The 22,032-nt window shown below is 52.8% G+C and overlaps 8 protein-coding genes, 1 non-coding gene and 1 pseudogene across 10 annotated transcripts; 5 read left to right on the top strand and 5 right to left on the bottom strand.

The window, feature by feature from the left end:
- Window position 1: 1 nt before the first annotated feature.
- On the bottom strand, window positions 2-2,379 carry B0H65DRAFT_210128 (uncharacterized protein). The gene has a single exon (XM_062821922.1). The coding sequence runs from the start codon at window positions 2,186-2,188 to the stop codon at window positions 194-196; it is 1,995 nt and encodes a 664-aa protein (XP_062682219.1). The 5' UTR covers window positions 2,189-2,379; the 3' UTR covers window positions 2-193.
- A 5,619-nt stretch (window positions 2,380-7,998) lies between these two features.
- Window positions 7,999-10,921, top strand: B0H65DRAFT_210118 (heterokaryon incompatibility protein-domain-containing protein). Its single transcript, XM_062821921.1, has 3 exons — window positions 7,999-8,015; window positions 8,202-8,828; window positions 8,940-10,921. The coding sequence occupies exons 2-3, from the start codon at window positions 8,401-8,403 to the stop codon at window positions 10,822-10,824; spliced, it is 2,313 nt and encodes a 770-aa protein (XP_062682218.1). The 5' UTR covers window positions 7,999-8,015; window positions 8,202-8,400; the 3' UTR covers window positions 10,825-10,921.
- A 313-nt stretch (window positions 10,922-11,234) lies between these two features.
- On the bottom strand, window positions 11,235-11,339 carry B0H65DRAFT_t251. Its single transcript has one exon. It is a non-coding gene; the product is annotated as a tRNA-Met (tRNA).
- B0H65DRAFT_494738 (uncharacterized protein) lies at window positions 11,339-13,806 on the top strand. Its single transcript, XM_062827780.1, has 2 exons — window positions 11,339-12,777; window positions 12,857-13,806. The coding sequence occupies exons 1-2, from the start codon at window positions 11,794-11,796 to the stop codon at window positions 13,631-13,633; spliced, it is 1,761 nt and encodes a 586-aa protein (XP_062682217.1). The 5' UTR covers window positions 11,339-11,793; the 3' UTR covers window positions 13,634-13,806.
- Window position 13,807: 1 nt separating this feature from the next.
- On the bottom strand, window positions 13,808-15,606 carry B0H65DRAFT_467099 (uncharacterized protein). Its single transcript, XM_062826894.1, has 2 exons — window positions 14,463-15,606; window positions 13,808-14,399 (listed from the first exon to the last, which is right to left on the bottom strand). The coding sequence occupies exons 1-2, from the start codon at window positions 15,214-15,216 to the stop codon at window positions 13,885-13,887; spliced, it is 1,269 nt and encodes a 422-aa protein (XP_062682216.1). The 5' UTR covers window positions 15,217-15,606; the 3' UTR covers window positions 13,808-13,884.
- Window positions 15,607-16,314: 708 nt separating this feature from the next.
- B0H65DRAFT_209890 (uncharacterized protein) lies at window positions 16,315-17,150 on the bottom strand. Its single transcript, XM_062821919.1, has 2 exons — window positions 16,760-17,150; window positions 16,315-16,704 (listed from the first exon to the last, which is right to left on the bottom strand). Exons 1-2 carry the CDS (start codon window positions 17,000-17,002, stop codon window positions 16,435-16,437), a joined length of 513 nt encoding a protein of 170 aa, XP_062682215.1. The 5' UTR covers window positions 17,003-17,150; the 3' UTR covers window positions 16,315-16,434.
- Window positions 17,151-17,708: 558 nt separating this feature from the next.
- Window positions 17,709-18,160, bottom strand: B0H65DRAFT_467094 (uncharacterized protein; the record flags this gene model as incomplete). Its single annotated transcript, XM_062826893.1, has 2 exons — window positions 18,050-18,160; window positions 17,709-18,020 (listed from the first exon to the last, which is right to left on the bottom strand). The coding sequence occupies exon 2, from the start codon at window positions 18,018-18,020 to the stop codon at window positions 17,709-17,711; it is 312 nt and encodes a 103-aa protein (XP_062682214.1). The 5' UTR covers window positions 18,050-18,160.
- A 1,180-nt stretch (window positions 18,161-19,340) lies between these two features.
- B0H65DRAFT_209841 (major facilitator superfamily domain-containing protein) lies at window positions 19,341-21,352 on the top strand. Its single transcript, XM_062821918.1, has 4 exons — window positions 19,341-19,629; window positions 19,721-20,878; window positions 20,943-21,021; window positions 21,087-21,352. The coding sequence occupies exons 1-4, from the start codon at window positions 19,605-19,607 to the stop codon at window positions 21,310-21,312; spliced, it is 1,488 nt and encodes a 495-aa protein (XP_062682213.1). The 5' UTR covers window positions 19,341-19,604; the 3' UTR covers window positions 21,313-21,352.
- A 218-nt stretch (window positions 21,353-21,570) lies between these two features.
- B0H65DRAFT_467090 (uncharacterized protein) lies at window positions 21,571-22,004 on the top strand. The gene has a single exon (XM_062826892.1). It carries the CDS (start codon window positions 21,654-21,656, stop codon window positions 21,972-21,974), a length of 321 nt encoding a protein of 106 aa, XP_062682212.1. The 5' UTR covers window positions 21,571-21,653; the 3' UTR covers window positions 21,975-22,004.
- B0H65DRAFT_t261 lies at window positions 21,603-21,701 on the top strand (annotated as a pseudogene). Its single transcript has one exon. The product of its transcript is annotated as a tRNA-OTHER (tRNA).
- Window positions 22,005-22,032: the final 28 nt, after the last annotated feature.

Below are 22,032 nucleotides of genomic sequence, written 5' to 3'. Positions count from 1 at the left end.
CAGAATAAGCTTTGATCGCGACGCTAAAAATGCAACCCAAGAAAAGTGATCGTCGTCGTGATGTACCGCTAGGCACACATCGAGTCTCCACTCCGCACGTCATCTTTCCATGTTGTACCTACGACTCGTCCAACACATGAAAGAAAAGCCATGACGCAAAAGCCAACAGTAGAGGCAACATAGCCAGGAGACCTTATAGTCCCCAACTGCCTCTTCTTTCTCTCACGCCCCAAGCCTGCGGACTGATGGCGTCCAGGTCGGGGTGCTGCCTCGCCCACTCATAGATGTACTGTTTGAGCGCCTTCCACCGAGGACACCTATTCTCCTCGGGAGTATCGTCCTTCTCTTCACTATCGAGCATAATGTGGCCCGTAGCCTTGGCGTCACCGTTGGGAGCGAGTTTAGCGTCCCCATTGGTCTTCTTGTCATTGCCACCCCAGAGGTTCTCCATAATCGCGTAGTCGTCGCGCTCCAATTCTTCGGCGGGGATCCGACTAATCTTGCCAAGTTCCTCGTCGTACTGTCTTGCCAATGCGGGATAACCAAGTGAAAGGTAGTTGTACACTTGTGTGACAAAATGGTCGTCAAATTCAGCGGCAATCTTCTCTTCCAGATCGGCAGCCGCCTTCTCTTTCTTTAGTCTCTCTTCAAGACTTTGCAAAGGAAGCATATGGAGGCCCTTGGGCTCGTTGTTCTTGGTGCGATGCTCAGGGTGTGACGCGGGGATTTGGAGAGACATGGTCCTCGTATAACCATCAGACGGGGTTCCTTCTGCGCTCAACTCAGCTGGCGCCGACTGTCCAAAGGCTTGCGCAAAGGGATCACGAGGCGATTGTGGAGGGTGAGGAGTGTTGAGATACTGTGGTCGCTCAACCGGAATGATATGCTCGTCCTTATCATGAGCATAGCAGTATCCACGCCACAGACCGCGCTGCTCACTGGGGTCACGGTTTTCATCCTCTTTTGTCGTTTCCTTCTCCAAATCCCATAGATGATCTGGTTCCAGCTTGGTCTGTTTAGGGGACTGGCACATCCTAAATACCAAGTCCTGGCCGAGCATCGGAGGTGAACCCTTCACCCGTAGTCGGTGCTGATTCCTCGCGCGTTCCAACGACATGTCTCGCTCGGGCTCAGCGTACGGCTGGAAGGTATATCCATGGTTTCCAAACGCAGTGTCTGGGGGTATCTGAGATGAGGGGGCATACGGCATATCAGGCGCCTTTCCCAGAGGCGCCGAGGGTATGTATGGCATGAAACTCTCGCCTATTGGGCGACGAGGGGGCGATTCGGGTGGGATGTACGGCATGGTGGATTCACCAATGACAGGTAGAGGTGACTCAGACCGTATCAGTGGCATGTGAGATTCACCAATCGGGCCCAGGTTGGCGGGTGAAGGTCGTGATGTCCAGAGAGGGGAACCGGTGAGAGATGGCCTAGAGGTAGATGTCAGGTTCATCACATCGTTGAGTGGCTCGTCAAAGCTCATATTGTCCAACTCGAGGGTTGAGACTCTTTCTGGTTCAAAACCACGCTTGGCCTCGTTCTGCAACATCTCCGCATGTTCCTGCATCTCCTTGAATGCCCAACTGATGTCTTCCTCCGACGAGTTCCGACGCGAATGAAGAGGTCGTCCTCTCGTCAGAGTTCGTCCTCTCGTGGCTATCTCATCGTCCTCCGAGCCTTCGCGAACGTAAAAGTGTTCAGCGCCACCTATGCGCTCACTACTGTTCGGGAAGGCACTCATGGCCATCTCTTGCATTTTCTGAGCCTGGGCATCCCGGGCCACCAGGTCGAAGAAGCCATCGGCAACCTCATCATCACACGATTCTCGGCGGGCATGGCCCTTTTTCCTCTGGGCAGGGGGTGTAGGCGATGCTATCGATGTTCCCTGTTCGAATCTTCTCTTGGCTTTGGGCGCATATATGTGATTGGTGTAGGGAGTGATGTCTGTTTTATCGGTGGGCTTGGTGGCAGGACCTTCATCGCCAACGCGGCGGGATCTTCGTACGGAGGACTCGACTAGCTGAGGAGCAAATCTTCGTTTGTCGCGGGGTGGCGGTGATGGTGAGCGCGGCGACGGACTAGGTGTAGGTTCGCCATTTGGGATTGCTTTCCGGTAGCTCTCAAAGGTGGTCTCGACGGGGACGGGCGCAAACTTTCGCCTGGGCCGTTCTCGGGAGGTTGCCATTGTGTCGCTTCAAAGGTTGGATGAAAATGATATAAGACGATACGGCCGAGCTTGCCAGCTTTGTGACGGCTCGTATGTCGCAAGGGGGCACGAACGGTGCGGTTGCGATTTATGGGTGTATATTTGATCGGGAGGGCGGCGAAATCGCAGTCTCTTGGTGCAGAGATTTGAATCCAACTGCGGAGGTAGCGGAGGTATGGCCGGCTGCTGCTGGTTGGGGGAGTGTTATCTCTGTTGGTCCCCCTCTTTGCGGATGGCGTCGGCAATGGTGGGATTGGTGGTGGTATTGGTAATTGATATGGGTGTGGCCCGTGGGTGCCGCGGTGCACTGATAGCGATGCAACCAACCCCCCGGTGATGGCGTGTGCCTGGATGTGGTCGAGATGGCCGAGGACGGGACGGGGGTTGTGTCCACGGATGAAACAATGAGGAGCGCACGAGGCGGGAATCGTCAAGGAAGTCCAGCGTCTATCGGACAGCGGTGCGGCGGCGCTCGAGACAAAGGGTGGCTTTTGTACTTTTGTCCAGAAAGAAGGAAAAGGGGTCGGCTGATGATGTGGTCGGATCTCGGGATGTCGTCCAGTTGTAGCCCTGGTCACTTTAAGGTCGAGGCTGGCTAATACGGGGTTGTGACGGGGGAGACCAGGTATTGTACCAGGCAGGGCCGGGGTCGGGTTGGTTCTTTAAAGATGGTGATTCATGGGGGGAAGAGCAACGAGCCCCAGTTCGAGTTCCAGGGACCAACGAGGTTGTGGGTTCGCGGTGGACTGAGCTGTGGAGAGTCTGGAAAGAAAGACTGTCGCAAGATGGCTGTTCAGGTTCCGACACTTTTCTCGTGTACCGTAAGGTAAGGTAACTTACTAGGTGGTCATCATCCGCGGGAGCCGAGATCGCTTTCACTTGTTCACGTTGTGCGACCTTTGTCTGATATTGACTCATGGAAGGAAAAGAAGAGAAGAGACGGCAACGACGACGACTTGTGGGACTCAAGATAATGGAAAGTACATCTGTGTCGCACTGCAGTACAGATGGATGTCGGGTGCAGACTGCAGTGGTGAATGCTGCCGACAGTGAAATATCAGCGCAATTGGAGGTGGAAATAACGAACACACAGATGGAAGTGACGGGCGGGATGGAGCGGGCTCGCTGTCGTCATCCAATGTTTCCTCACAGTGCAAAATGCAAAAGGTAGTTCTAGACCTATCCCGCGTGACCGGCGTAATCATGCATGGTCAGGCCTGTTCCGAAGAGCTTTAGGCCAAGGGAAGGCGGTCAACCAGCAGCGGATCTGAGCCATGCTACAGTGTTATGGGGAATACACACATGGCGGCTACTTTGACACAGTCAGATTCGTTGCAGTCTTCTCGAGTGCCTCCCGTCCATGCCATCGCCTCCACGCCTCCTGCTGCAGCCAGTGCGGTGCTCCTTCTTCTCCTGTGATCACCAAAACCCTCATGCAGGGCAACAACGGCACCATGGATTTTCAGGCGGGGACTGTCGTATCTTTACCGTATCTTTTCACATTATCAGAGGGAAACTGCATTTCCGCTGCATTCGTGTTGCATCTGGCCGCAACTTGTGATGGGTTTGTTGTCTTGGATTTTGGACTCTCCAACGCCACTGCATCATCAGACTCCTCGGAAGCGGAATTCGTGTTTCTGGTAGCGAATTGCATTCCTGTCAACGAAGAATCCCACGCACTGGGCAGCAATCAGTGGGATTTCCGTTACACTTTCCACTGTTACCGTAACAGTGACAGTTCGTAAACAACACACCAGAAACCCAACCGTAACATCGTGAAGAAGCACGTCAACCACAAGAAAGAAAAACTTTTTTTTTCTCTTGGACCTTCCAGCCTTTCCTCGAAGGATCATGGCGGCCTACGCTACGGTAGGTACTGACGGTCTAGTACCTTTTAGCTTGTCAACCTTGATGGCCAGCTCAGGTACCAACAAGGCCGACTCAAGCGCCATTTCAAACCGACAATGTGTCGTGATCCCAGTGGGCAATTTTTCCCATCAAGTGACTCGGGACATGGTCACATTGGTTACGGAATCAGATTAGGCGATGCATATTCCGCAATTCTCAAAGCGCCCTTGCAAGTTCTCATCCATCATCTTATTCACACTGAGTGCTTCGCCACGGGAATGAGGAGATTTGTGAACGTGAAGCCTCAGAAGCCTCAGAAAGCCTCTTCACACTTTCCCGAGGCAATATGGGCGTTTATCACCCAGAATCACACTTCCACTATCACCGGCACGCCTGGGCCGTGATGCTCGCTAATCTCTCGTTTCTGGAAGCCTATTGCAGCCCTATCGGTATCAAACAGCCACGGATTCGTCAACCACTGTCACATCGGGTGGGCCCGTTGGTTGATCTGGACGCCAATCTCTTTCTTTTCTTTTTCAGAAGCACCATGGGTGGCAAGTTGAAAAAGACGGGAGGGACGAAACTTGCCGCCAGCCTAACGAGTGTTCGTTCGTCGTCTTTGACAAGCGTCGATGATCGGTGAAGGAAGCCGAAGGTCTGGGGAAGGTCTAAGAGCGAGACAAGGGGGGCTTAACATATTTCTGGGGAAACACGGGCAAATCAATGAGGGCGGCTCGTTGTGCTACGCTCGCTACGGTGAGAGACATTGAGAGCAGCTACCGTGAAGGGCAAGGTATCCCCAAAGTCTGATGGCCTCGTGGGGGTTTTGAAAGGTCTCGGGAAAACAGCCGGGATGCAACGTCAACCACCAGACTTTTAACAGCCTCCTTTTCTCGCTTCAGGTCGGGTCACCCCGTGCTGGTGTGTGCTGGGAACCCCCCACTTTTTCTCTCCGTATCGCCGGGTGGTTGTGGTTTGTGGTTTGTGGTTGTGGTTAGGTGTTCGATATTCATCACGGAATCGGCCATTTCCATCACCTCAGGACATCCCGCTACTGGGTATATGAAAAAGGGGGGCACCACCAATGAAGCTGACCTCGGCCCCAAGCCTTGGCTCTCTCAGGTGAGCCAGGCTCAGCCAAGCTTGGAAAATAATCTCCCGGCATCCCACCTCCACCACCGGACCACCACCGGACGTCGGTCGAGTTCCAGTGCAATGGGTCACGAACACTACCAAGGACGCCGTACGAGTCTCTACCTATTTGTGTCGCGTTACCGACCGAAAAAGGGCATCGTTGCACCAATTCGTGAACTCAGCGTACCTACGTATCACACAGCACACACAAGCCACACGCAGCATGAGATCCTCTCGTGATGTCTCCCAGTCCTTCTCATTGGGCGGAAAACTAACCAAAGGTGTGTGTCTTTGCCATTCAGGAACCAGCCAGCACCAATGGCAAGACCAATTGAACAGAAATCACTGCACCTTTCGCGAGTGACCTTTTGTTAGACCTTCCTAGCAGACCGCTCTTTTTTCTGCCTGTCAGGATAATACATGGCGAGACATTGAGGTGTCAGGGCGATGACATGGGCGAGTGTCCTGGTCCTAGTTGGTCTCGATCATTACTTAACACCTCAAGACGGAGACGACACAAAGTGTCTTGTTTTGGTCTTGGTCGGTACATACAGCCGAGTGCTGTATTATTTCCTTCCAGCGAAACATCTCTCTTTACCGTGTCCCGTGCCATATTTTGGCTCAGTTTCCTTTGAATGAAGCTATTCCCTCTGGGTATCTTGGCCCCTTTCTAACCGAATCTGATACCAATATGCCGTTGCGTCGTTGAAGATCAAGAAAGCATGCGTGCGATCTATGTTTCTTTCCACTTCCTTCAGGGTCCAGCGGTGCCCGTTAAGGGCCCGTTGACTATCCAACTCTTCAGCATTCATTCCGACACCTCTTCCCCTGGTTATTGAACCCTTACACGAGTGTCAACGTTTTCTTCCCTCCGAAATCTTCTGATTTGTTTGTGCTTGTCTTACATCTCCCATATGATTTCGGGCATATTTCTCTCAACATTTAGCAATCGTGGACGCAGCATCGACGTGGGCGGCTATCGCTTGCTCATATTTCGGGCTTCTGAGGCTCAGAGTCTTCATTAGCGCGGCCGGCTACACTCGTCCTGAAAATCTACAAACCCGACAGGCAATTCGACATCCAGGCAGTCCACCCTAGTAGGTATTTCATCAGATCTCCCCTAATCTTACAGTGTAGCTCAATACTAAGCTTTGTGGGGTATGGGTGCGGTGAGTCCAGCGGGAGCGATCGATCCTGTCACTGATCCTCGACCATCGAGCCGCCCGGGACGGGATCCCCCGAGGCGGAGCCTCTATTGGAGTTCCACGCGTCCCATGCGTGCTTCGGCGGGTTGTCGGGTCTGAAGGCGTCGGAGTCCGAAGATCTGGAATCCTGTTGGATCCCGAGAGTTCGGATGAAAGTGGAAAGGATTCTAGTTCCATCCGGGCCGGGTCGGGCTGGGCTGGAGTGGGCCGGAGTCTGGGCATTGCAGTCCAGCAAGGAAGCAATGTTGCCACTTCTTTCGGGCTTTCCGAGTCATTACTGTTCGCGCGGTCCCTTCAAGATCAAAAGTCCTTTTGAGAGTTTTAGCGGCAGCCTCCAATTTCCGGCATTGGAAGAACCGCAATATCCGAGGCGCGAGCCGTAAGCCCCGAACCCATCCTGTCATCTTTTCGGTCTAACACCCCGAGCTTCGCCTCTCCCGCCGTCCGGCGCTCTGACTTGATGGCCTTCTTCCGACTTCGAGAAGCGAGTGTTCCACGTCAAACCCTACGTCCTTGTTCCACTGTTTCAAGTTGATGTCTCGCTAGGAACTGCCGTTGCCGAGTATGTACAAGTATGTAAAACACCCCGTCGGTGAGCATTAGCAGACGCTGAGCCATTCTCGACGTCACTGGACACCGGTTGGCGGTTGCACAGAATACATCAACAGCGTGACTTGAACGGCCAGTGATCCGTTGCACGGCAGGTGTTTGGAAGGGGAATACTTGCCATATTGGATGGTCGGACAATTGGAGTTCCCGGAGAGCACTTTCCATTCTGGATGACTGCCCCTGGCCAGTTGGAATCGAATACCTGGCAGGTACGCCCGGGTCGTGCACCGCAGAGACACTTTCCTTATTTGCGTTCAAGTGTTCTATCCGATATCGCTGTCAGCAGAATTCAGTCTCTTCGGGTTCGGATTCTGGGTTGCGAGGAACACAAATTCATGAGGAGGACAAATTGCTGCCATATCTTAACACTCACTTACCTCCCGGAATACTTATGGCATGGAGGAGACTCGTGGCCAAAATGTTCGAGTGGCGTCTCATTCTTTGGCCTTTTGGACGAGGAAAGCAGATTGGGGTATGGCAGTCGAACCTTCCCTGCCTAGAAATACCTGTGCCTGATCCAGACTCAAGAGAGCCAGAGGTTAGGAAATGTCGGATTCAATGCGGTCTAGGAAGGTGCAATTTCCCTCCACTAGCCCTGTCCCTATTGCGCCTACCTTTCCACCTTGTACCACGATTGAATTCCGATTGAAGCTAACGATTTCCACGAGCAGATTTAAGACGTGTTAACTGGCTTGAAAACTCGAGGGCCTCCAAAACAATAACGTGTGGTCGTCAAAGCATGCGAATCAGCCACAACGTATCTGAGTGCCCATATCCAGCCTATTTTTACGACCACTCAGTTCATTTGGTTCCTGATGGAGACGTAGCACAATGAGGGGTTTTGCATCACGAAGCGGCGGCTGTGCTTAAGCCAAGGCCTCGGAGAAAATGAAGCAGGAGCAGGCGACCCATCAGGATGGCGCTCGTTGACCTTGATTCATCTGGATAGAATTGACTGAATTGGAAAGTGCGATCAATGTTGGAAGAGTTGCCCCTGTGAATACATATACGTAAGTACCTCTACAGTACCAGCCCAAGGCGTTCCTTCTCCCTCTCAGTTCACGGAGATATTCTTTGGACTTCGACCTGGGAGTGTCCGCTTGAGCCACGGCCTAGTCCCCTGAAGGAGAGGATCGATATCCTGGCGTGACACCTCTTCCCCAGCCCAGTACTAATTTCCATCCCTCGCAGCTCAGAGCCTCGTCATCAAACTAGGTTCTTCGGCAATACCGTCGTCAAGCGACATTAATCCAAGGATTCTCCTCTGAAATCGATTGCTGCACTATTCAATCTTCGTCGTCTGTTTTTTTCGCGCCCTATCACACCAGTCATCGGCCCAACTCAAATCACGGCCATTAAGCGGTATCTAAGAGATCATTGAGACGGGCGAGCATTATGGATCTTGCCTTCACCAGTACCCGCATAGCTGCCCAGCTGGAAAAGATCCGTCAGATACAGCAACAATATCGGCACGCGACCAACTGTGGCACCCGAAGCGATGGATACGACGCTGATGTTTCCGATGATGGCCTTTCGGACCACCAAATCGAGGACATGACCGACGATACCCACAACGACACATGCGACCATGTTGATGAGGAGTCTGAGGGGGTGGGAAGTAGGAAATGCGGTGATGCGCATAGTGACGGGCCGAGTTGGTCTGGTAATGGGCATTGCATGTCCGACACTGAATCTGATGACGAATCTCGTACTTCCGATTCTGCTTCTGAGGTATCTGACAGTGGTTGTGGCGACATCGAGATGGATATGATAGAGGATCGTGTGTACAGCGATTACCTCAAAGATATTCAGGAAGAATATAGGTGAGTAGATGGACACTATCCTTTACATCGCAGTTTCATTATCAGTCCTCCAGCCCTATCGTCCCTCCCGATCCTTCTGAAATACATATCTAATCATGAAACGATTCCCAGGGCATTGGCAAGCATCGATCCGCACGGATACGGGCCCCTGAGACATGAAAGACGCGAAATCCGACTCCTCTTCATCATGCCACGCGAGTTTAGATCCGTGACCGGCCGTGAACTGGTGTCTTGCTTTTCGGTTGTCCAACAACTTGACACCGCCGAGCCGTTTACGGGACTCTCTTACGTTTGGGGTGATGAGAAAGATACTCTGCCCATTATACTCAATAACAAGGTGGTCCAGGTGACCAGGAATCTCGCTACCGCTTTGAGGCACATAGAGCACGATCGCGGTCGGTTGGGTGTCCGCATATTTTGGGTTGATGCCCTCTGCATCAACCAGAAAGACAACTCTGAGAAATCCCGTCAGGTGCAAATGATGGGGGACATTTACAAACGAGCCACTCGAGTTTTTGCCTGGCTCGGTCGAGCAACACGTCGAACTATCCCGGTCTTCAAGTGGATAAGAAGGTCGGTGGCCAGAGTCACCTCACGGTATGAGAGCAATAACCCCGACCGAGTATTTCGCCATGACATACGCAACTATGCCTGGCTCAGTCAATCGCCTTCACCCATCAGGGATGTTTACCGTACATTTATGACTAAAGTTGTCCGACCTCGACATGTACGACTGCTTAATGAGTTTATCGGGTTGTGCAGACATCCGTACTGGCAACGGATATGGATCTTGCAGGAGATATCAAGTTACTCACCCGTCAAAATACATCTCGGGTGTAATTCCTTAGATCTTCGCTACGCGGACCTGTTCTGTCGTATCACGAAGGCAGCTTTTTGGTGGCATGATGGACTGTGTGAGGCACAGCTTATTCCTACATGTCCCTTGCACATATGGAGCATGAAAGATGCGGTCAAGCCTTTGCGAGCAATTAGTATTGTCGGGAGGGCGATTGCGAGACAATGTTTGTTCTATATGCTGGTGGACACAATGGAGGCACAACCTTCGGATCCGACTCCTCATTTTCAGTCAACTAAGCCTGAGGATAGAATCTTTGCATTACTGGGCCTTGCCGGCGATGCACCGGACTTAGGACTAACGCCTGATTACTCCAAAGGGGTCAAGGAGATCTATACGGAAACAGCTTCTTCTATTCTGCGGCTTCACGGAGAACTTAGCCTCCTTTCGTTTACGCAGGTACCAAAACTGATTGAAGGTCTTCCCAGTTGGGCACCGGACTGGTCAATGGTTCTGCCGGCTTGGCCTCTCTATCGCCATTTTCACCGTCCGGAGGAGTCAGGAGCGTGTCTGATGCAAACAAGTCAAAATCCTCGCGTTGACGGTAACAATCTGATACTAACTGGTGTGTCAGTGGATACCGTTTATTCTACGCTCAGCAATCAGATGTTTGACGGCGCAGCTGCGAGAGAAATACAGGAGTTCATGATGTCCGCCATGGAGTTCATCAAGCATCATATTTCCAATCCGATGCGGTCTTATGCAAACAAGATGAATACCCTCGAAGCTCTCTACCATGTATGTATACCTGATGCGAACCTCGAGCCAAAAATAATATTTGAAGGTAACTACGGGTTCGCCGAGTTTCTTTGGGACTTCGAGGTGTCGATGGGAGCACAGTATGCGCGTCCAATACCCGATTTTATTCACGTCATTTTCAGTCGTTTTCAAAGTCATTACCACTGGGGGCGAAGAATATTTTCTACAGCACGGGGGTTCATTGGTCTCGGTCCTGAATATGTAGAAGAAGGGGACGTTGTCGTTATCTTATACGGAGGCAAAGTTCCATTCCTACTGCGTCCGGTCGAGGACGGAAGACAGGGACACTATGAACTCATAGGGGAAGCGTACATGTATGGTATGATGGAGGGCGAGTTCATGTGGACGAATCCACCGACGCAAGAATTCACCCTTGTTTGAGGGATGATTGATGTCAGGATTTTTGAGATTGTTATGAGGAACATACCTTGTTTGCGGGTTTGCAACTGTTCATGGCTCCATATGAATGGTCCCAAAGTTGGGACAATTGTTTCTGGAACTCGGAGGTACAAGATGAATATGTTCGAGTAAAAGCCAAGTAGGAACTGGATATACTTCACGCTATAAACCGTTCATGGTCAAAAATCCCAAAGAAACACCTGCACTTTCATTCACGATGTCAGCCTCAAGATGTCAACCACATTACTGTGCGTCCGCATCTATCCAAGGACATGTGGATGAACAGAAAAGGCGTGAACATGAGGACAAAAATAAGAAGGAAAAACATGACAACCCGCTACGAAAACTTGATTCAGAGAGATAAAAAGTCCCAAAAAAAAAGCCAAAACAATTGGGACCTGGGAGGCTCGAACTCCCGACCTCAGGATTACTCTGATGTTAAACCAGATCATACTGTAGTATGAGACCTGCGCGCTAGCCAACTGCGCCAAGGTCCCTATTGTTGAAGTTCCGCTTGGAACAAAGGCCTGATAAGCAACATCCAAACAGCCAGGAAAGCCTTGGGAAGTGCTGCAAAACATGAGAAGAGTAGACGAAATGCATTCGGGTTTGGCCCAGCCGCACACATTCCAAAACAAAGGTCTTTATCATATGAAATCCAACCTTACTAAGGTGAAATAATGGGAGAACTGGAACGAGGGCATTCCCAATGCTGAAGTGCTGCGTGCCGCGGTTGTCAAGACTGCCGCCGATGCACTGTCGCGATTACTGTGCCTTATCGTGCAGTTCGTCATCGACCCGCCCGAAATTCCCCTTGAGATCGCCTCCGATAACCGCGAATGTTGCCTCTTGATACCCAAAATTTGGTTTCATCTTCCCGTTTGTTTTCTTTCCCTTTTCCTCCTTTTGGTAGAGCACCTTCGTTCCCTTGAACCCCCTTGGGCCCTCGCCATGAGCTTCAACCCCATGCTCTGCGCCCGCTCCCTCCGCGCCGTGCGCACAACCAGCAACCCAATCTCCTCCCTCTCCGCACGATCATTATCACACTCCTCCCGCGTATGCCTCGCCGCCGATACCTTTTCCAAGCCCTCCAAGTCCGAACCCGATACCAACACCAACCACGACCCAACCCCCTCCGATCCCAAACCCACCGAACCCCAAAATGCCACCAAACCCTCTCCCCCCGAAAATGACCCCTCTCCCTCACCCGCGCCCGACCCCGAACCCGAATCGGAGAAAGAACAAGGCCCCATGACCCGCCGCCTAGCCCAAGCAACCGAAGACGCCCTCCTAACCGGCGGCCGCGCCGGCCTCCGCGCCATCGAAGAAGCCGGCTTCGACGAAGACCTACGCAACCGGCTCCTGGCCAAAGTGGCCTCTGCCAAATTCGCCTCCGAGCACGCCTCCGCTCTCTCCGAAGCCGGGCTTACCTCTTCAGGCCACAGCCGCATCCCGGAATCGGCGGGGCAGGGGACGCGATCGATCGCTTCCTCGCAGCACTGGACGGGCACGGAGTCAACGGAGGACGCGGTGTTGAGGATGTTGAATGATAAGCATAAACAGCTGGGCGTGGGAGCGAGGGGGAAGGCGAAGATTCCCACGCCTGTGGTGGATATGAGGATCAAGAGAGCGCCGCAGATGAGTGCGGGGAGGAGGATGGCGAGCGCGAGGGAGAAGGCGCAGGCGTATGTGGATATGGAGTTGCCGAAGGCAGATACGGTGGGACTGACGGAGGAGGAGAGGGAGGAGCTGAGGAGGGAGTTTAGGGAACGGTTTACGCCGATTGCGAGGGCGATGCCGAATACGATTACCGGACTGGCGGCGTTGGCGAATGAACGGATTGAGAATGCGATTGCGAGGGGACAGTTTAAGAATATACCGAGGGGGAAGGGGGTGGAGAGGGATACGAGGGCTGATAATCCTTTTATTGATACTGTGAGTTCTTCTACTCTTTCGCTATTGTCAACGTCAGGGTGCCGAGACTGATGAGAAGATGTGAAAAAAAAACACACAGACCGAATACATAATGAACAAGATGATCAAACGCCAAGAAATCGTCCCTCCCTGGATCGAAAAACAACAAGAGCTCATCAAAACCGCCGAGTCCTTCCGCAAGCGACTACGCAACGACTGGTTACGCCACGCCGCCCGGACGATATCCAGTCGGGGCGGCACCCTAGAGGAACAAATCCGTCGAGCGAACGAGTACGCCCGCGCCGAAGAAATCCATAACCCCCGAAGGCGAAACGTCGAACAGATATCCGTACCTACAAACTCGACAGAGGACCCAGTGATGGTCAAAATACGACAGCAGACGCCGGGCGTCTCTCCATCTGCTACCTCTGATGCTCAACCACCAACAACAACAACGGCTGACGAACTACCAAAAACCCAGCAAGAACCCGACATCTCCTTCACAAAACCCTTCCGCGACCCCTCCTGGGTCGAAGCCGAGCGCTCCTTCCTCGAACTCTCCATCACCAACCTGAACACCATCACGCGTTCCTACAACTTGATGGCGCCCGAGCTAGCCAAGAAGCCGTACTTCAACTTGGAGCGGGAACTGAATAATTGTTTCGCGGACGTGGCACCGCTTGTGGCGCAAACGATAAAGGAGAGGGCGACGAGGCCGGCGGGAGGGAATATTGCTGATAGTATGGCGTTCAAGAAACCGGATGGGATAATGAGTCGGTTTACGGGGGATGGAAAGGGGCAGAGAGTTTATGAGAGGAAGGAGCCGCAGTATGGGTTTAGGGAGTTTTGGAGGGATTTGTGGAGGAAGGATAAGTAGATTACTGATTGGGGTGAATGGGCAAGACAGGTTGGTCATTCTCGGTCAAAGTCTCTACGGCCACGGTTAGTCTACCCGTTGGGGCGAATGTCAAGACAGACTGTTGACCATTCTGATCAAAACATGCATGCATGCACATGAGGGACGTCAGTCAGTGTTGGGCAGTCAAGATGATATTGGGGAGGGGGGAAGAAATCATGTTCATTCGTGAGATCGTGAAATGAGGATATCGGACCAGCCGATGGCTTGCCTCATTGTGTCGAATCCGTGCTCTGCGTGCTTTGTGACATGCCCGTCCCAGACTTTCCACCGTCACCGCACGCCGCCCTCATCATCGCCTGCGCCATGTCCTTGAACAGTTCCATCTTAACCTCTGCCGCCAGCTCCTGTCTCAGCTCCGCCTTCAGTTCCTCCTTAATCTCCCGTCGCATTTCGTCCATCAAGCCCTCTCGCATATCGGCCCACAACTGCGACTGCTGCTCCTCCGTCTTCTCTACCACAAGCTGCTGCGTCTCGCCAAACAAATTGTCCTCCAACTCCCATTGCACATTTTCCATGTCAGTGTCGATTTTATCGTTCACATGACCGATGATGTGCTCCATTTCCTCCGTATCGTATCGGCATGGAGTGTGATCGCATCGAAAAGAGCCGGCCAGTCTCTTTTCAAGGTGTTCGAAGCGACTTTTCAGATCGGCGAAGGCAGTGAGGATGCGCTTGTCGGTGGTTGAGGGAGATAGGGATTCACTTGTTCGCCGACGTTTGCGGTCTGAGAGGCAACGTGTTAGTGGCCAAGGGAGAATGATGATGTAAGTGAGCGTAGAGAACGTACCGGAAGGGGTTATCACTTGCGCCGGACTCTGGAGAGAGCCATCCTTGATGTATGCCGGCGCCACTTCTTCTATCGTTTCATGCACGACTTGCTTTGCCGCGGTATTTGCCAAAGTTGCGCCGGGTCCAGCAACAGTTGCACCCATCTCAAGAATCACGGCGCCCAGACCCTTGTGCAAGACTTGGAGATTCGACCGATCGGGATCCGTTTTTGGTCGATCGCCAAGATTGGTGGATGGGAAGACAGCCGGAAGCAAAGCTAATTGGAACCGAACCTCCGGTACAAAGCAGAGCTTGTCCAGGTAGATGTTGAGTTCCTGGACTGTAGCAAGGGTCTTCAGAGTGTCCAACAGGTCTCGAGATCGTGGCTTTGGTTCCAAAGGGCGATCTTTGGGGACCGCCAAGCTGGGTGGTTGCGTCATGAGGAAGCGTAAACGCATGAACTTATTGGGCGCGTTTTCCATGCCAGGTATAGGTGGACGGGTTTTCGGATCAAATTCGATGGACCGAATATTCTCGGGATACATGAGAAGACGGAAAACCAGATAGTTGGGCATGCTGGCCTTCAGATACACAGGAGTATGAAGAACGAAAAGAGCTCGTTGTTCCGAAGTATCGACGTGAAAGTCCATTGACAAGTTGGATGTGTGTTGGATGACATGTTCTGCGTCCTCCCATGAAACCACACCTCCCCGATTCAACAGGTCGATCTTGCAGTGCCTTTCATCGTCGCTCGAGTCGAATACGGCCGACATGTTGTCGTCATCGCGGTTGAAGCATTTGTTGATTAGTTCGTCACGAAGGTTGTCCCCGCCGTTGAAACCACCCCCCTCCCTTGGACTGTTAGCCGCAAGCGCGGTTAAACATCATAGTCTTGGTGTTGGTGTAGTGCTGGTGTAGTGTTGGTGTAGTGTTGGTGCTGTGTTGGTGCTATGCTAGGCGCACGATGAACATGACAAAGGGGAAGGGGCAGACCCGCCGCTCACCCGTGACGACGCAACTGTCCATCAGTTCCCCCAGACGGAGGTGGAAGAGTGCTACGGGCCTACGGCCAGCAGCATCTGCATCCACGGCCTATCGAAGAAGCCCCAGTCCTTCCAGCAAGTGACTAGCCCTGCTGGGTAGGAGTTGGCAAGTTTTTATGGCTTCTCGACCCGGGTTACACATACTTTCAGAAGCATCGCGCGGTTGAGACGGAACGGCCAAGTGCCCTACCGGACACACGGCACCAAATCTGTTGTTTTGAAGGGGCAGACCCGCCGCTCATCCGTCACGACGCAACTGTCCATCAGTTCCCCCAGACGGAGGTGGAAGAGAGCTACGGCCAGCAGCATCTGCATCCACGGCCTATCGAAGAAGCCCCAGTCCATTCAGCAGGAATTGACCTGATGGTTGGATCCAAGGCTTCTCGACCCGGGTTACACATACTTTCAGAAGCATCGCGCGGTTGAGACGGAACGGCCAAGTGCCCTGCCGGACACACAGCACCAGATCTGGGTTTGAAAGGGAAAGTCCCGTCGCTCTCGAGTGACAATGTAGCTGTCGAACGGTTCCGCACGAACGGAGGCAAGACAGCAGAGAACGCGACGGCCAGTATCGTCTCTGCCCGCGGCCTATCAAGAAAGACCCAGTCCTTTCACCAGGCGTTGTCCTGATGATTGGATCCAGTGCTTCTCGACTCGTGCGGCACGGAACTCCAGTGCATCGCCAGGGAGAAACGCTCCGGCCATGCATCCTGCCAGACACATGAACTCGGGGCTGGGGCCTTTGTGGTGATCATCCTGCCGCTCTTGCGTGACATTGAACTGTCGGAGGGTTCCCAACAATCGGAGGTGGAAGAGTGCTACTGGGCGGCCAGCAGCATCTGCATCCACGGCCTATCGAGAACCCCAGTCCTTCCAACAGGTGGCTAGCCTGTGGGTAGGAGTTGGCAAGTTTTTACGGTTCTCGACTCGTGGGACGCATCCTTCCAGCTATTGCCAGTAAGAAACGCGACGGCTGTGTGCCCAAGTACACACAGCACCAGGAGTGGAAAGGGGGGTGACGGGGAGAGGGGAGGGAAGGGAAGTGATGGAAGGTGAGGGAAGGCGAGGCGAGAGGGGTGGGTGGGTAATAAAAGAGAGATAGAAAGACCTGGTGTCGGTGATGATAGTCCCGCCGCTCTGGCTAGCCGACACAGCTGTCTGCGAGGTTCCCACGATCCGATGGCCCATCAAGCACCCCCGTCCTTCCACCAGGCGTACCTGATGGGTAGGAGTCGGTGAACTTGGTATGACTCTCGAATCGTGGGACGCTCACTTTCAGTGTGTCGACGAGGAGAAACGGACTGGCTATGCATCCACGCAAACGTGGACTCACGGCACCGGTACTATCAAGCACTGACCCTGGGAAGGAGATTGGTTGTGTTGGGCTCGGTTCATCGTCGTCGCGATCGTTCGCGTCGCCGTCGGAGTGGTGCGAGGGAGGAGAAGTGCCAAAAAGAGAATGAAAAGAAGGAGAAGAAGAAGAGGGAGGTGAAGTGTGGGTCACCGAGTCCGCCATGGGAAAGAGGAGGAGGAGGAGGAGGGCCGGGATGAAAGGTCGATGGAAGAGATGGAAAAAGGTGGGTGGGATTGATGACGGAAGCAAATTGAGTGGGAACTGAAGAGAGGCGAGACGGGGAGACCTGGAGAACCCAACTCATTTTGCCCCAGGGGAAGCCCAGCCATGTTATATGCGCTGCTCGTTTGAAATTGGGGTGTGATTGGCTCATTTTGGATCCACTTGTCGGCTCACCTATGAAAGGAGTGTGCGGTTACTATCAGGTTTCCTTGTTGATCTCTGCTTTCTCTGTTAGAGATGGAACGCTCAAATGTTGGTGGGTCGAGCCACTTGGCCTGCAGCGATACGTCCCGGTTCGCGTCCAACACTGCTTGCCACAGCGCAAGACTCCAGGCAGCCAACTCCACATCAACAAATCAACCTCATCACTTGACAATGATCATGACCTTGACACCGCTTTTTATGCACCCACTTCAATTTGAAGGCGCGCGCCAGCCTCGCTTGCACGGTTGTGCGGCATCATCTTGACGCTTGTCCCAGAGTCACATGACTCTTCACAGGCAGTTTGTTCAGCCACGGAAAACCACCAGCCACAGACTTCACTAGCCACTCACTTCCCCCAAGGGACATGTCAGGGTTAGGGTCATCATGATAGCGTCTTCACCAACAAGACGATGTCACTCATCACTCACACAACATTCCGGCACTAAAATTGAGGGCCGAATCTCCAATACCCAAGGATCTCATTCTGGCTGCCATGTATGCTGGCGGCCGACGCAGTTACGATCATTCCTTCACCAAGAGATCTGCTGGTCTTGAGATGGGTGAACAACACCGAGATCAGAGCAAAGCAGCAAAGCACGATACAAAGGTCAGAGCAGCGCTGGACAACACGGCGAGCTTTAAAACTCTTCAACATAGCGCTACGACTCAGGACTCTGTGGCCCAATCCCAAGAGTGTCCGTCTCCTGCGAGGTTTACAGCCTGAAGAGCACATGCGATTGATCTGGTATAGCATGCTGCTTTAGTTTTTTCAGGATGTTGGCCCGTTGGGAACTGCCAAACTGGCATGAAGCGAAGACGCTAAACTTTTCCAACGGAGTCTGCGACCTGAATCAGCTTCGCAAGCTTTGCCAGCATTTCCATGACATGAGTCATCACCTTGGCCGATCTCAGATGCGAGTTATCTTCGGACTCGACTCGATGTCTGGAGTCTTGACATCAAAATTACCCACTGCCCGGAACACAGCATCGGCAGAAAAGTGACAGTTGGTTATGAGCAGCATGTGTTCAATGAAGTCAAAACTGAGTTTGGACCAAGGTCTAGACCCATAGCTACAGCCACCAATGGGATAAAGTCCCAACCATCCCCAGGAGAAGGACGCCGTCTACATATGTCCCCACCACGTTCGAGCTGTCGATTGCGATCCAGCCTTTGCAAATGAGACAAAGGAATCAGCCCACGGATACCAAAATACGGAACCTATCCGCTCCGCCAGTAGGCCAGCTCCAGCCTCTCAATTACAGGTGATAATGGGCACCAACAGAAAGACACGAGGAAAAAGGGAAAAAGGATTCAAGAGAGCATTGAAGTCATCAACTCAACGAATCAACTCACTGCCGAAACTAAAAAGGGTATCCAAGGCGTCATACATGGCCGCCGAGACCTCGCTAGGCATGAACACCCGTCTGCTTCCAGAACGGAGAAGAGCTGCAGACGAAGGCGTTGATCCTTCTTAACGACTGCTACCAGAGACCCCAAGGCCCCCGCACTCTCCAACTCCTCGAGATGGCTTCGTGGTCCGGCCAGCCATTCCGTCGATGCATCCACCACCAACCCGCCTTGGCATTGACTGCTAGCTCCTTTCCGCTGCGGGGAACGGTCACCCAAATGCATTTGCCGAAAATGCTCCAAAAATGCTTCATTCGTGCGATTGGACGGACGAACAAGAAATGGAGGGTGTTACTGGTTATTCTCAAGCGGACATGGAGGCGGGGAGGAGACGAAGAAACTGTAAGTGAATCCAGCTAGCCTGTGATGTGTGAAGAGACGGACGGCAGAAAAGAGTGTGACAATGCAAAGCTACACACGCTGCGTGCCGCGTGTTCCCAATGTCGCGGCCGCCAGGTAATCTGGCATGAAAGCCGCTAGACGGCAACTGACAGATAAGTTGACAACAAGGTGTGACAGAAAGGAACCCAAGAGAAGGAAGCTGGTGTCGATATATAAGCTAAAAGCACGCTCTAATACTGACTCTCCTTTGCCTCTTATCAACTGAAGACGATCAGGATATTTTGACATATTCCCAATCTTGTCACTAGTTGATGCGGGTTACCGTTGCAGTTGCAAAAAGCTTTTCGTCTAGCGGGTTGGCAACGGGAGTCATCCCGTGAACCGGAGCAGATATCCGTTGTCTTCTTTGGGTTCTCTCCGATTGTTCTTCATAAGGGGTAGACCCGCCGTCAGCTATCCACCTGTCCCTTGTCCCTGCTCCGGGCGTCTTTGTCTTGTCTTATATACCCTCGAAGATCGACATCACCTTGAGCCGTCAACGTTCGACTATCAAAGTTCAGATCGACCTCATCACATAACGACATCAAAATGGGGGACCCAGAGAAGGAAGTTGGTACGTCAACCCTTCATACCACCAATCGCTAACCCCTACTCACCTCTTCACACTACATACATCATCGTTCAACCTCACTAACACATCCCAGCCCTCCACCACGAGCAAGCCCCCAAAGACGCCGCCTCCTCCAACACCTCCCTCCCCGAGCTCTCCTGGACCGACGCCGAAGAGACCGCCATCCGGCGCAAGATCGACTGGCACTGCGTCCCCATCGTGACGGTGCTGTACATGCTCTGCTTCCTCGACCGCGTCAACATCGGCAACGCGCGCATCCAAGGTCTCGCCACCGACCTGCATCTTGAAGGCACGCAATTCAACTGGGCCCTGTCCATCTTCTACATCATCTACCTGCTCTTCGAAGTGCCGAGCAATGTCCTCCTCAAAGCGATCGGCCCCCGGTTTTACCTGCCCTTGCTAGTCTGCGGATTCGGACTAGTCAGTCTCTGCACGGCCTTCGTCACGAATTTCGGCGGGTTAATGGCCGCCAGAGCGATCTTGGGCGTTTTTGAAGGCGGCGCGATGCCCGGCATGGCGTTTTTCCTCAGCACCTTCTACAAGCCAGAGGAGCTGCTGTTCCGAATCGGGATCTACGTCTCCGCGTCCTCCATCGCCGGCGCGTTCGGTGGACTGCTGGCCACGGGCCTGGCCAAGATTCCCGAGTGGGGGGTGGCGGGTCACACGATCCACACGTGGAAGAACATTTTCTTTTTCGAGGGGATCATCACCATCCTGATTGGCCTGGCGGCGCCGATTTGGATGCCTACCGACCCGAAGACGGCGTGGTTCTTGGACGAAAGAGAGAAGAGGATCGCGGCCGAGAGGTTGGTGAGAGAACACCGCGCTGATCCGGCCGAGAAGGTCCAGTGGCGACATGTCAAGCTGGCGGTGATGAACGTGCATAACTACACTTGTGCGATCGGGTTCTTTCTGATTAATATCACGGTTCAGGGCTTGTCGGTGTTCTTGCCGACTATCTTGAAGGATCTGGGTTGGCAGAATACCAAGGCCCAGTTGTACAGCGTGCCGCCGTATGTGTGCGCTTGTCTGGTCGCGGTGGCGGTGGCGTATGGGTCGGATAAGAGCAGACAGAGGGGCATCTGGCTGGCGGCGTTTTCGGTGCTGGCGTTGATCGGGTTCGCGATTTTGAGGTGGGTCAGTCAGCCGAATATAAGGTATATGGCTGTGTTCTTTGTTACGGTTGGCGCGTTTCCTGGTGGCCCGGGGTTCTTGAGTTGGGCTATCAATAGTAAGTCGTCCTTTAGTGCCTATGATTGATGCTATGGTGATGGATGGAAGCTAATGACAAGCAGATTCGGCTGGACCAGCTGTTCGTGCGGTAACCAGCGGTTACGTCGTGACGCTAGGGACTATTGGCGGTATCGTTGCTACGTGAGTTTCCTCTACACTTCCCCTTCTTCTAGGTCATGGACCTAACTTGACATACCTTGCCTTAGCTGGACCTACGTCCCAAGTGACGCCCCCAAGTACCACACCGGCCACACCATCAACCTCGGCGGGCAGATTGCCGTCGTCTGTCTGTCCATCTTCGGCATCCTCTACTGCGCATGGGAGAACCGCGCCAGGGCAGCAGGCAAGAGAGATCACAGGCTGGAGGGTCTGACGGAGGAGGAACAGGAACAACTGGGGAACAGACATCCGAGGTTCCATTTGTGGACTTGAGAGAGGCAGTCCCTGTTTCCCGGGCTGGGTTTCGCTTGTGTATGGCTTCAACATGCCAATTTTATATCTTCCCCTTCGTGCTAATGACAAGTTCTCAACATTCTCCTGGTCTCATTCCGTGATGATGCAGCCCCAGGTACAGAACTTTTGCCATGCAAATACACATGCACATGCACATGCATGCACCACCACCCCCTCGTTTCCCTCTGCCCTGGAACAGCCCCTTGAGCTCTCAATACAGGTTCTTAAGGCAGAAAACACAGCCAAAGTAATAACAAAACCCGCATAACGTTCGATTAGCTCAGCTGGGAGAGCGTTGTAGGTAGGTGTGTATACTAAACATGTACTACTGCCTACGAAGGCCAGGAGTTCAAATCTCCTATCGGACAAGTTCCTGGGAATCCTCATTTGCCAGGAGAGAGGATTTCTCGACCAGATTCTCAAGGTTCCCGGAATCCTCCCTCCTGGCAAAAGGGACTCTCGCGGAATCATTCTTTTTTTGGGAGGGGGGTTTCTTTTTTTATCTTGGCTTCTCTTTCGCTTTTTTTATCATCGGATATGTTCCCGAAAGGCTCGTCTCTGATGCGAGAGGATTTCCTTCGGGAATCATCTTTTCTTTTGGTCTTTTGATCTTAGCTTTTTTCCGGGTTTTCATCTCTTGATTTCCATGTTTTCGTTTTTTTCGTTTTCCATGTGTCAAAAAAGAACATACGATCCCCA

Source organism: Neurospora tetraspora, assembly GCF_033439725.1.
Source record: "Neurospora tetraspora strain CBS 560.94 chromosome Unknown B0H65scaffold_4, whole genome shotgun sequence".
Taxonomy (NCBI): Eukaryota; Fungi; Ascomycota; class Sordariomycetes; order Sordariales; family Sordariaceae; genus Neurospora; species Neurospora tetraspora.
This window is presented reverse-complemented; position numbering and strand designations above follow the sequence as displayed.